The 13,834-nt window shown below is 41.0% G+C and overlaps 1 protein-coding gene across 1 annotated transcript in view; it reads left to right on the forward strand.

Moving 5' to 3' along the window:
* The window catches only part of LOC138019386 (uncharacterized), a 67,473-nt gene that overhangs the window by 10,605 nt on the left and 43,034 nt on the right, over positions 1 to 13,834 (forward strand). The window contains exons 9-19 of the mRNA XM_068866157.1: positions 283 to 501; positions 1,308 to 1,566; positions 2,242 to 2,359; positions 4,059 to 4,264; positions 5,062 to 5,300; positions 6,163 to 6,268; positions 6,764 to 6,925; positions 7,223 to 7,354; positions 9,454 to 9,585; positions 11,178 to 11,384; positions 12,826 to 13,050. Of these exons, the coding sequence (XP_068722258.1) occupies positions 283 to 501; positions 1,308 to 1,566; positions 2,242 to 2,359; positions 4,059 to 4,264; positions 5,062 to 5,300; positions 6,163 to 6,268; positions 6,764 to 6,925; positions 7,223 to 7,354; positions 9,454 to 9,585; positions 11,178 to 11,384; positions 12,826 to 13,050 (2,005 nt within the window). The remainder of the gene's footprint in view (positions 1 to 282; positions 502 to 1,307; positions 1,567 to 2,241; positions 2,360 to 4,058; positions 4,265 to 5,061; positions 5,301 to 6,162; positions 6,269 to 6,763; positions 6,926 to 7,222; positions 7,355 to 9,453; positions 9,586 to 11,177; positions 11,385 to 12,825; positions 13,051 to 13,834) is intronic.

Here is a 13,834-nt window from a genome sequence, read left to right on the forward strand (position 1 = left end):
CGGGAGGCAAGCCTACTGAACGACAGTCCTCGCATTTCAATTTTTTCTGCTGGTCGCCATAGTTTGCTCTGTATCCGTCCATCTTGTTGACGCAGAGATCTCGGTGCTCTCAACAGCCTCTAATTGTATTGGAGGAGTATAGAACGCAGCTCCAGTATTGATTAAGAGTGTTTACTAGGATCTGTTGTACATGGAATCCCTTCATCTTTCCGCTTTTTAGTTGCAATGTTCTGGCGTTTTTGGAGTTTATCGGGGCATGACTCTATCAATTATCTTTCCTAGGTTCTCTTACTACACCGAGGGCAATTCCCAGACGTTCAAAGCTAAGGGTGACTTCACCGTAAGTTCAGGAGCGGTGTTTAAGTCAGAGGTTTATAAAGACGTGATCAGCGGAGGAGTATATGGCAAAGGCACAGCTCCCAGTATTACATTTAAAGACATTATGGCCTCCTTCGGTCTAAATCCCAATAGTATACCAAGTTTTCTTGTCGATGCTCTAAAGTAAGTGATGGTTGAATGATCATTTTCTTTTTCTATATCCCAAATCAACTGAATTTAAAGCAGCGAGGCAATGGCAAACACAAGCATAAAACAAACCAAAATTTCATGGCTGCATCGTTTCAATTGTGGATGCTTTGATATCTCATTATTGTTCGCGAGGGCCTCTTCCAATGATAATTTTTTTCAGTCGAAATTTAGCACGTGGTCATGATGCGCGTCCCATGGGCACGAGACCAAAATAACAGCATGGCGCAAAGGTTAAAATGTATGGGAAAAAACTATCATGGGGCTTGGGGATGCGTTCTCTCCCCTCTTCCTGTCTTGCTTACAAATCCTGCTTCTTATTTTAAGCCATTCAGAACGAAACAAAATTGATTGCGTGTTGCCTGCTCATGCGCATTCTCCTTCGCTGAGCTCTGGCCGAATTTACTTGCGTTGCGTTGGTGAAATTGACTACTTTGCTTTGGGCCTTTGAATACTTGATTTTACATATCAACAACAATCTTTACCCATTCCAAGTATTTCAAGACGCATTAGCTTCAGTACAGTTGACAGAAATAAGTTGACAAATTATTGTTTAAAGGCTCTGATTTACTTTTCCTCATGCAATAGTGGTGAACTCAGTTTTATTAACAAACTCACATTTTCCTAAGTTTGAAAGGAAAGCCATGCTATCCTTGAAACGGATCTCTGCACCAAACTGACTTTCAAGTTATCTGTCGATTTTAAAGAATAACTTGTGCGAACTTTTCGCTCTGTTATTATGCATTTGAACTAATTGTATTTGAATCGTTTTACCCTAACAGAGGAGTTGGTCTGTGGGACTTCACCCTGCAACCTGTAGAGATTCTCAGGAAACTGGAAAAGAATGGCCTTTTCAGGTTCACAGCTTCAGTAGACATTGCAGGTGTCCCTGTGCATGTTGAGATTTTGACAGGGACGAGATTTGCTCGCCCCGCATTTGCTGTCGGGTTTTCTTTTGACCGTGAGTCGTATGGAAAGCTGGCAGAGAAGCTGTCTGGGATTGGAGTGGACTTTTTGGACAAACTTGGATTGGAATTTGAGGTCAGATACCTCTGGGTTCGGGATTCATTTGAAAATTTGTGCGGGTTTCAAAATGGTAGTTTCTAGCCCGAAATGTTATATTTTTTAACGAGATAATTTTTTTTGGAACTTATTATTTTTTTGTTTTCCAAAGAAAGTTCAAGTGTGGTGCTCCACGTGCGCACACTGGTGTATCTTTATGAGTATTTGTTGTCATCGTTATGTATTGGTTCCAATATGCTACCAATGTGGCTATAACGCCAAATCAGTGAGGCATACAGTTGTCCTATAGTTGTCCTATAGATGTCCTGTGATTTCGCACAAAAGTCGTTTCGTACCGACCTATCTTACCTCAAATGTGTTGTACCATCAGGGCCGCATTTGCACTCGATGTGATCATGACCTTAAGCCTCTATAGTACTTAGCTAAGGCACGAAACGACCACAAGTCGTGACATTGGAGAAAACGCAGGCAGGCGAGGTAACTTCTTAAATGGCCTTGACATACGCACCTACCTAAATTTTCTCTTGAACTGGCTGTGTAAGTTAAACCATATCCCTTACACAACTCAACTTTCATGGCCTTGGGATTTGTACATCTCTTCTTTCACCTGCCTTTAAAAGCCAACAAACGTGCGCTTTGGGGAACATTCAAAATTCTCACGTCATTGTTCTCTTTCCTTCTTGTCCATGAAAGGTCGGAATATCTTTCAGTCCGCCTGCAGAACTAGGATTTCAGCAAGTGTTTACTGATTCAGAGACAAAGTTTTCTAAACAACCTCTGAACAGCTTTATCTTCTCGAGTATCACTCAAGGTGTGTATAGTTTGTTATTGTAGCAAGTACAGACGTTAGTTGGGTCTACGAAGTTTTTAAATGAACCGCAAAGAAAAGCATTTTTAAACACGAATCGAATTTAAGTTCCGTTGCATTTGTTTGGGCCCCCAACATTGTGGCCGCGACGTCGTATCAAAAAGGAAGCACAAAACGTTTTTCTGCAAATTTCAACTGATTTTTTCCCGGAGCACGAACTGGTACAGGAAATCGTATGAACGCGAGTGCATTTTATGATTTAGGTTAGTGATGTTTTGAAAGTTCTCAAGATTGCACGAGCTGTGGGCGAGTGCAATTTGAGAACTTTCAAAACACCACAAGTGACCATAAATCACGAAATATACGAGTAAGTCCATATACTCAATATACTCAACACAGTAACTCAGATGCTGTGTTTTCATAACTTCGGTATTGCACTCTAAAATCCATTTATGCATCACCGGTGGCTCAGTTGGTTGAGCACCAGGCTGTTACGCTGGAGGTCGTGAGTTCAACTCCGGCTGGACCAACACTCAGGGTCTTCAAATAACTGAGGAGAAAGTGCTGCGTTTGTAATTACATCTGCAAATGGTTAGACTCTCTAGTCTTCTCGGATAAGGACGATAAAGCCGGAGGTCCCGTCTCACAACCCTTCAATGTTCATAATCCTGTGGGACGTAAAAGAACCCGCACACTTGTCGTAAAGAGTAGGGCATGTAGTTCCCGGTGTTGTGGTCTGTCTTCTTTGGTGTATCATGGTTGGGAGGGTAAATGCTCGGAGATATTAGCTACACCAAGCTACTCTTAAAATCCGAGGGTAAATAAAGATATATGATATATATGATATGATCCGTTATTGACCAATCAGAAACACGATATTTTGTTGAGTATATAGTAAAGGATGTTATTAAACCTAATTAAAGTAACGTAAATCAAATCAGTTATCTTTTTACAGTGGGGAAAACCGGAGTACCCGGAGGAAAAACTTTTAGGAGCAGGGTGGCGAACTAAAAACTACCTCACAATAGGGTCTTACTAAATAGATAGATAGATGGGTCTGCGTACGTCGCTTAAGCTTGCGCTTGAGTCGCGAGTGAAACCAGCCTAAGATGTCGTTGCGAATATCTGTCAAAGAATTCTTCTAAAACGAAGCAGTCTTTAATTGGTGATAATAGCGGTGTTGTACCAGAGGCGTGCTTACCTCCCCTTTCTTTTTTGTTCAATATAGCAGTGCTTAGTTTCGCTTCGCGTGTTCGCGTCTGGCAGGAGCTCATCAAGAGGAGCCTCTATCTCCTCTAATTCCTTGAGTCAACCCTTTCCCGAGTAAATTAATTTTTAGGAACAAGTTTTTCCCGCGAAAAGCATCAGAATTCCCTTGACGCTGAGATAGCTCTGTTTTGATTGGCTTTTACAACAGTGGGCGTGCTGAATGTCCCAAGGGAGATTGGCTTTTTACAACAGTGAGCGTGCTGAATCTCCCAAGGGAGATTGGCTTTTACAACAGTGAGCGTGCTGAATCTCCCAAGGGAGGTGTTCTATAAATAAATCTACTTGGGAAAGGGTTGACTCCGAGGCCAAGTATGGGAGATAGAGGCTCCTCTTAATGAGCTCCTGCGTCTGGCTATTCGAGTACGCCACTTGCGCAAAGGAAAAAAATCCTCTGGAATTGTGGGAAATGAATCTGTTCCTGTGTCCTCAACAGGTATTGTCGCTGCCGCTCAAGTCGTTCTGCCCAAGGACTGCAATGGAAATATATTCTGTGAGATCATGAAGCTGATTGTTGGTCCGACAGTTAAGTGGTACATCTATGGAACGTTTGAATATCGTAAAATTCGAATCGCTACTGGATTCGCGAATGTTCGAATCTACGACGGACTTTACTTTCACAAGCTCGAGCTTTTTGTTGAGGTAAGGTGCGGCATCGAAAACGATTTTACGTTTTCTTAAGGAGCTAAGAAAGCTTTCCATTTTTTCTGGAAATTGTGTTTGGGGTGACCTCTTGATAATGATATTTTTCAAATAAACTGGAGCGGAAGAAATTGCGCTTACCACTGGAATATCCATTTCAAACCAGGAAACTGCGGAGGTTCTTACATGATAGACTGGGCACCAATTGGTGTACTCCAAAACGTTTGTACGGATTTCTCGGAAAACGCACGTTTCATCGGACTTATAGCCGAAATTTACATACTTTTTGTCAAATTCCAAGCGCCTTTCGAATAAGAAACTAGTTGTTGGGGCAGCTGAAAAATCAGAGTCCTCGGCAGAGTCGAACCTACGACCTCCGTAGCAGCGATCAGCGGTCGGATGCTCTACCCATTGAGCTAAGTCGTTTAATGTGTCAGCGTTGGACTATCTTGCTGGAGGTCAAGGGTTTAACTACAGCAGGACTACAAATCATAGGCCCCTTGTCTCAACCATAGCTCATTAAACTTTGTTGGACTGTAAAAATGCATTCCTTTCTGTATATGCAATGGTCTGTCCTTGGAAAAGGCACACTGTGATTGTAGGCTTTGCGAGTTTGTGCGGCTCTCACCATCTGGGTGGTGATTTCCTTCCAAGTAACGCGAATTTTCGCCATTTTCGTCAACTCCTCCCTAAATTTTATAGCGTTTAAGGTGTTTTTATTGAGGGCGAGGGCCTTTAACTTAACCCACGAATATGTAGGCAAGGGAACTGATTGCGTGTCTTTCTTTTTTTCCTAGGCTGATTGGAACTCGTCTGCTAAACATGTCAAATTAGGATTCCGTGTCGATATAAAGGTTCCAGTGAATGGAGACATTATTCGCGATGGTATCAAAGCTCCCAGCAGCGAACTGTTTCTGTTTGGTGTACTGGACTACGATTTTCAAAAGCAGGAAGTCGGTGGCAAATTGGGCATGCGCGGTATATGGCGAAAAGCGTTTTTTATTCCATTTCTTGGATTTGGAAACATATTTCTTGGGTAAGGAATATTGCTTGGCAGCATAGCTTCATTCCGGAAGCATTTCAGGCTCCTAAAAATCAGAAGAGTGCTTGTATGCTTTCGAAGGTACATTGTAGTGTTTGAAGATCCACGTTAGCCGATGGGGAAGAAACCGCGGGAAAGAACAGCCCTTGGCTTTGATTTTTTTTTATTTTAGCAATTAGAATTATTGTAAAAGTCAGAAACAAACCTTTAGTCGTTAGATAATGGACAGGCCCGGGATGCTCGAAGCATGGTTAGTGTTAAATACCATGGAAACCTATAGGTTTTGATACCTCTTATCCAATGGTTAGCGCAGACTAGGCTTTGCGCAACCGCGGCCCTAGGTAGCTTAATGGGTTCATTTAGAAGCCCATAACCTAGAAGTGTCGATCTCCGCTCTCTTTTGCATGGGCTTGGCACCGAGAGGTTTTTCTCCTTGTCCTCAAAAACCAACATTTGATTTAATTTGCGTTGATTTGTTGATTTCAGTTTACAGTTCCCCCAATTATTGTTCCAGCGCTACAAGAATAAGACACTTTAAAGTTCCTTTCCTTTTCCCATCAGTTTACTGTATTATCTTCATTTCGAATGCGGGTCCCTCTAAATTATGACCAATCAGATTGGGCCTGATGACCACACCGTCTCTTATTGGTCTGCAACCAAGTAGCCCTCCCCCCCCCCCCCCCCCCACAAAAAAAAAAAAAAAAAACCAGCAGTAACCGTCCTTAAAATAGATACTACTGAAAAATGATGGGCTGCATTCCGTCACTGATTGAGACTTCTGGTTATGGACTTGTGGCTCATTGCTACTTTTACTTGAGTGTATGGAATTTATCATAAATCGTGTTTCAATTCATAGGTTGACTTATAAAGTTGGGGCTCCCATACCGATTACTGGTGTGCAATTTGGAATGCGAGTGGAATTTGGATATGATTGTCTTATACCAGCAGACTTTAATAATGAGGTAAGTCTTCATCTTTGAAGCACACGCCCAGACCTTTCCCTCTCGTCCAAAACCAAAGTAGCAACCGGAAGCTGGTGTTTCGATTTTTTTTTGACTCGATGCCGTCATAATTAAATTGCCGTCAGTGATTAAAAGACTCAAATATGTGGCATCTGGTCACATGAAGCCAGACATGAAAATGCCCTTGTGTCTTAAGGTCACTAATATTGCAACCGCCTTGGCTCGGACGCCCGAACTTCTCAGGAGGCCAAGCCTGACTTGAATTAAATCCATGTCAGTCACCAACTAAGAACGGCCTTTTCAATTTGGAACGGATCAACCGTTTCTTTGTTGATTCACCGCAAAATGTTTTAAAAGCATCAAGGTGTCTATTTTTGGAGGACAACAAGAAAACGTATCTGGCTTTTTGCTTGAAACCAATCGTTAAATGGCTTTCCATTGCCGTCAGGTTTTTCCTTTGAGAAAATCTTGATTAAACTTCCACTCTATTTTCAGGGTCATTGTTTTGGTGGCAGCGGTTATTTTGGAGTTGGCGCGCCTCAGTTCTTTTACGCTTCCATTGACGCCTTGACTCTTGGCAAGATCATTCGTCTCTTGGGATTCACTTTCCAGATTCCTCCTCCAATAGCAGAAACAGGCTTTCCTGAAGGCGCCTCAGTGAGTATTTATTCTATGACTGTATCTAAACAGTCCGTTTTTCTTGTTTCAAGGTGGTTGACGGGTTGGTCTTTCATTGTAAGCAAGGCGCATGTCTTCTCTAGCTTAAGGAAGGAACTACGGTGTCTTTACAGCTTGTCTTTAAAATCCGATGTTGTAGCGCTAAAGTAGCTAAATTTGTCTAGTTAGATAATTACTTAATCATGATGCAGTAGTTACTTAGATATTGTATAAGTGTATTGTATTGTATAGGCTGTTTATTTGTTTATTTGTTATGACGTCATTTGTTCTTTTTAGGGATCATACTCAGAAGACGACTTTGATTTGCGCATTGCGGGTGGCCCGTTTATTTACAAGGGCTTTTCGATCAAAGGAAGAGTGAATCTGTTTGGTTGGTCGATTTATGCGAATGTCAGATTATCGGATGCGGTAAGAAAATTGTTTAAGGCATCATCGGCTCAGTATCGACTATTGGAGTTTTTTTTGGGCCTTTTTTTTTTGCTTTACGTAATCTCTGCCCCGGTACCCGCAGAAGAAACCCTTTAGAAACTGCTCATGAGATGAACTATGGTCATCTTGGAGGTCATCGTTGTTTTGGCAGAGGTATTTTCCTTATTGCAAGTTCATGCATAAACTACAAGTAAAAATCTAACAAACAACAACTCTGAAGCTTTTAAACTTTCAGAACTAATTCACTTTTACTTTAATTAATCATCGTGAGTGCTTAAAACTCAAATGATTAGATCACAAAAGAGATGCAGAGTTTTTCTCTGTCCTTGTGTGGGCGGCCCATTTCCATTAGTAGGGCTAACGCTCACATGGTTTATATGGGTAGAAAACTAGCACTTCACATTACCCTCTAATAGTTAAGTGTGTTGAAATATAAGTGCTACACGGCCAACGTTTGCAAAAACGTAACCCTTCCTTGTACCTTAAATTTTGGACCCATGTCACTTAACCTCATCTGGACGAAGAATGATACCTACTTTTTAACGGTAACACTAATGCATCTGAAAGTGTCTATCACCTCAACACGAGTTTTCACTTTATTTATTCTCCAAAATCGTCCCAAATACATGTATGTACATTGTGTTGTTTTTACAACCGTTTGATTGAAATTTCACTTTTTTGTTGGCTTTGAAAGACGGGAAAAGTGGTCATACTTTGATTCATAACCGAGCAATGGAGGGGAATGGGTTCAATACCGGGTTGAAGTCACGAACTGCTTTGCAGTCTAATCAAATAATACTTGAAGCCAGTCTGTAATACAAGTTAATTTCATGGGGACAAAATCTCATGACAAGCACATTTTGTAGCAGTCACGATTTATATTCACGGAAACGAGAAGAATGGTTGTTTTAAGATTTCTTATCTCACGTCCATGCCCTGTCAAAGAAAGCAGAAATTTATAACCGAGAAGTGTCGATCTCTGTCATTTGGCCTTGGCCCATCAGTTTACGGTATTTGGGACCTTAAGCAAGGACGACCACGACGACGGCTACGAGAACGTTATTAAATATTAAATATTATTTCCGTTATTATAATAATTTCGAGATTACTCCAAGTCGGTCAGCATGGAAAGAAACAAAATTGGTATGACAAAGCTGCTGCCTAAGAAAATTTTAAAGGGGCCCTCGTAGCTAAACGCTGAGAACTTAGGACCCCAACATATGAAGTGAAAGGTGTTGCTGTGAAAAATTAAGGCGCCTAGAGCTATTCTTTGGGAGCCCCAGGCTACCGGGCTCCTGTTAGGCAACAGCCTTGGTATGAACAGTGTGGATGTTTGAAGAGAAAATTGAAAATTGATCGTGAGATGCGTGCATCCTCCACATAACTTCAAATGTGATCATTTCACGTCGTTGTCAGGACGAGAACGGCTCCTAGCTGTTGTCGTCTTCCGCTCCCTGTTTTCTAAATTTAGAGTACAGGCCCCGCCAGATAATGGCCAATCAGATTGGGCTGAATTACCGGAGCTTTCCTGATTTGTCTGCAACCAAATAGCCGCACGAGGGATTGCTCGTGCTAAATGCAAAATCGTGCATGGAACGATTGCATGCGGCTACCTTTTGTTAGTCCCGCAAAAATCTAGCAGTAGCCGCTCTAAAAGTAGTCCAAGGGCGCTTTCCTTTTGTCAGAACTGGCCGCCCAAATCCGTCAGTTTGCAAAGAAAATGCAACAGTTTGAAGGAACACATGTATGATAATCCCTTGCATTTTTTGGAGTAGTATGTATCTTTCTCGAAGTGTGTTAATTTGAAGGCGCTGTAGAGTTCCAGGTTAGTCCTTCAAAATGCGCAGTCTGGTCGGTCAGTTCTGTCAAATGGACAGAACTGATGGACCTCGTTCCATCGCAGATCAAGACTTCTTTGTTATGAACTTCTGAAGAAAGTCATTCATTACAATCAAAACTAAGGGAGATCTCCTTACACACACTGACAGAGCGGCTTGAGTAATCTCTGAAATGCCATGTCCTATTCTAGTGCATCGCTGACTTTAATTATCTGAAGTCTGCGGTTTCATTTTTGGCAGGTCATTTTCATAGACTTAAAACCCGACCCCATCCAAATTTTGGACATCATTACAATCGTCCGCAGTCCTAGTGATAATACTAATGGACCTTGGTTTTATGTTGATGCCAGGAAGTCTCCACCCTTTATTGAGGTAAGGCAAAGTTTCTTTTAAATTTCTGTGTTGTGATTTTGTCACTGCAAACAGCAGTTTTGTGCACTAGCTGAAAATTTCCTGATTGGCGCGTTTCTCTCGTTTGGCGCTAAAACAGTGTGATTTTTTTGCTAAATGAGTTGTTAATTTGTTTACAATATATTGAAATCTATAGAGGGCGAATTCCTAAATACAATAGGGTTAAATTCTCTTTACAAAACAGGCAAACTTAATTCAAATCTTATGTTGGTTTGTGATAATTATAAGTGAAATCGGGTACCCATTTCACAACCCGCAAATGATTAGTCAACCCACAGATGTCGCCGAAATCGGGAAGAGTACTAGTAGAATTTGATGGAGCAAATTAGTGAAAGACGGGATCACTCACATATACTTTGAGCCCCTTCCTTTAATTTTGGCTTACAGAATTCTTCAGTTTCATGCTCCGGTTGGTTCTCTTTCGTCTGAGGCATTTGACAGAGAATTTGCGATTACATGCATTTGCATTTATCATGAACCACTGGAGCAATTTGCATTCGCGGTCTTTATTAATTCGGATGTTACGCATTCGACTTTCTCACCGGTGGGCCACGTCGCTCCCACCTGATTCATGAAATGTGGTATGTTTGTACAGGTAATCATATGATTTCGAGTGCAATTTTTGATAAATCAGGATGGGTAAAATTTTCAAATGCCATTTGTAGTCTTGTACAAGATAAATCTAAGGGTGTGTTCGATTGACCTAATTCCGGAATAAGAATATGAGAAGTGATGATTTAAAACGGTATTTCTGGCGTTTTGAAGCAATAAGGATGATAAAGATATGTTCGAAATAGCATTTTAGCAAGTGTTTGACAATTTGTATGTGAATCTCAGTAAAAATGAAGGATTTCTAACTTCTATTCCATGTATTCTTATTCCGGAATATCGTCAATCGAACGCATCCTAAGTGCATTAAGACGCAGTAATACGGGCAACATTTTTCGTGCAACTTGTCGCGCAATAATGTGGTACATGTACGAAGGTGGTAATGCGTGCAACAAACCATCTCAACTTGCAAGGCAACATTGTTGCGCGACAAGTTGCATGATAAAATGTTGCCCGTATTACTGGGCCTTAAATCACGTGATTACTTATTAAGAATATACATGCAACATTTTGACTCTGGTTCTCCTTATCGTGTTTATTTCGTGTCGTGGCTCAGTAGTCCCGCCATCATAATAACGTTATTGGTTGAAAAAAATGTCAACTTTGATTGATATGCTAGCACTTGTGAAAACGTACAGAAAAAATTTAAAAAATTGACCCTCAAATTCTGAATTAAAACGTTGTCACTTCCCTCGCAACTTGTCCACCGTTTTACTTTGTTGCGCTTTCGCGACTTTTCTGTCAGTCAATTTAATTTCTACGTTCTGTGCTCAAATTTCGACTTTTTGCACTGGCTGGGATTAATTGGCATGTTCTCAGCGAAAGAGGATGCTGAAATTTTTGCATGTATATTATTAACGACATAACTCTCTGGATGAAGCAAATGCCGATCTCAGCCATCGCTAGTACCTCTCATATTGTTTTATCACTTGCTCTGTTTATAGGCTTATATAGAAGGTTACTCTAACATTCTGGGGATCTCGACGTATTGTCGCCTTAATCTGACCATGACCTCAATTGAGCTGGAGATTAGAGGAAATTTCTTGAACCTCATCAAAGCTGAATTGTTTTTATACACAAGTTACAGCATCAGCAAGTTTGGCGCGGAGTTCTATGTCCTTGTAACTGTGGACCTGCATGCCCTAAACCACGTAAGGATGTCAGTTATTATAATCCTAGCTCATTTCAAAAATCCTTCGACGGAAAGATGGAATCCATTTGAGCATTAACGCTAAAAACATCGTGCAGAATGGCTATTGCTCTCCGGACATTTACTTTACAGTCGCGAAAAAGTGTCAGGTCTGTAATAATAAAAGCAAGCGTAATTATGGAACTTTTTTGATTGGTTGACATTTACGCGCACTGTCCAGAGCTTTGCTCAGTATCATGAAGAGGTGTGGAACAAAAACAAAAGATAGGAAGACCATTTTTTTTTCTTCTTTGTTTTCATATTCAATCACATACCGATCAAATTTCTCACTTTTGCTTTGGGAGACCTTTTCTAAAGCCTTGTTTAAACACTGAATTTCACCGACGAGCCGCCGAGCCACTCAAAGATATACCTTACTTGTTCTTAAACATTGAATTTCCTCGGCGGGCCGCCGAGTCACTCAAAGATATACCGTACTCGTTCTTTAACACTTAATTTCACTGCCGAGCCACTGAAAGATGTACCTTACTCATTCTTAAACATTGAATTTCACCGACGAGCGGCCGAGCCACTGAAAGATACTGACCTTACTCATTCTTTTAACATTGAGTTGCACCGAAGAGCCACCTAGCCGCTCAAAGAAACACCTTACTCGTTCTTCAAACATTAAATTTCACGGACAAGCCACTCAAAGATTCTTTAACACTTGATTTCACCGACGAGCCGACGAACCATTCAAAGATATGCCTAACTCGTTCTTTTAAACATTGAATTTCATAGTCATAATTGATTTCTAATTCATAGTCTAATAGAGTTCCGTCCATTTGCTTCCTTTCGTTTCCCTCCTTCTCTCCCATAACGTCTTATTCCACTCCAGTTCGTCTTATCCAATTTTATCCTAGTCTATTCTATTCTATTGCATTCCACTACACAGTGCCATTTCACTCTGAGATGTCTTGATAATCATTCCTTCACCTGTTATTTAGGCGTTGGACCAAGCTGCCAAGTCAGTGAAGGCCGCTTTTCCAGTTCGTTTTATCCAATTTTATCCTAGTCTAGTCTATTCTATTGCATTCCACTTCACAATGCCATTTCACTCTGAGATGTCTTGATAATCATTCCTTCACCTATTATTTAGGCGTTGGACCAAGCTGCCAAGTCAGTGAAGGCCGCTTTTCCAGTTCGTTTTATCCAATTTTATCCTAGTCTAGTCTATTCTATTGCATTCCACTTCACAATGCCATTTCACTCTGAGATGTCTTGATAATCATTCCTTCACCTATTATTTAGGCGTTGGACCAAGCTGCCAAGTCAGTGAAGGCCGCTTTTCCAGTTCGTTTTATCCAATTTTATCCTAGTCTAGTCTATTCTATTGCATTCCACTTCACAATGCCATTTCACTCTGAGATGTCTTGATAATCATTCCTTCACCTATTATTTAGGCGTTGGACCAAGCTGCCAAGTCAGTGAAGGCCGCTTTTGATGCTGCGGAGCAGGAACTTGCCAATGCGAGGCAATCAGTTATTAATGCGAAAGAGGACTGCAAGAGGAAGATGTCGCTTAAGTGCGATAACTGCAGGACTCTAAAATGCATGGAAGCTGAGAGGGATTGTAAAGGAAAATTGGACGCAGCGGGCAAGTGGATTAGCAAAAATATTATAGCTCCGGTATGTGGAGTATTTTGTTTACTTCTCACTTTTTAGAGTCACAAACATACGTGTATTTCGCGATTGCGTCAGCACTGGTTGTATTTTTAACGTCTGAAACTGCGGTGTAAATCAAGTGAATTCAGGAGAAATACCTCTTACTAACCGAGTAAGTAACGGACTGAGTTTTTTCCCGTTGGTTTATGGCGTTTTGCGCGGGCTTTAAATTAACAGGAAGAAAACGAGGATCTGTAACTAACAATGTGCACCGAGGAAACGAGGTTAGTAAGATATTCATTTTCTCTGCAGGGCAGGAAGGGAAACTAGTTGAAGTCAAGCGGAACGTACAACTGCCAAAAATGATTGGCATGTGTAAAAATCTGAAAAACGAATAAATGTCATTGGCTTTTTGAAAGAGTGGCTTGCTAGATTGAAAGAGTTTCCCAAGTTTATTTCACATAAACTTGAAAACTCACCGAAAAATGTTGCATAAAAACTTCAACCTTAACGGCCGTACAGCGGACGGTACTGTAGAATACGACTTGCTAAATAAGTCAAGAAATGTAACAAAAAACCACTAAATCTCTACAAAAAGAATTTGTTTTACGCCAGATACAAGGAAAAACTTCAGTTCTAGATTCTCCATTTAGAAAAAAACGCCTACCTGATAAATGCAGAAGGGGAGAACCTCCTTGACAAAGGAGCAATCAAACAGGCCCCTCCCGTAAGAGAGGCCCTGGTATAATTGGGATCCAAAGGATCAATGGTGATTTCACGCCAATTTTCTATGTGCCTAGCTAAGTTG

Source organism: Montipora capricornis, chromosome 10 (genome assembly GCF_036669925.1).
Source record: "Montipora capricornis isolate CH-2021 chromosome 10, ASM3666992v2, whole genome shotgun sequence".
Classification (NCBI taxonomy): Eukaryota; Metazoa; Cnidaria; class Anthozoa; order Scleractinia; family Acroporidae; genus Montipora; species Montipora capricornis.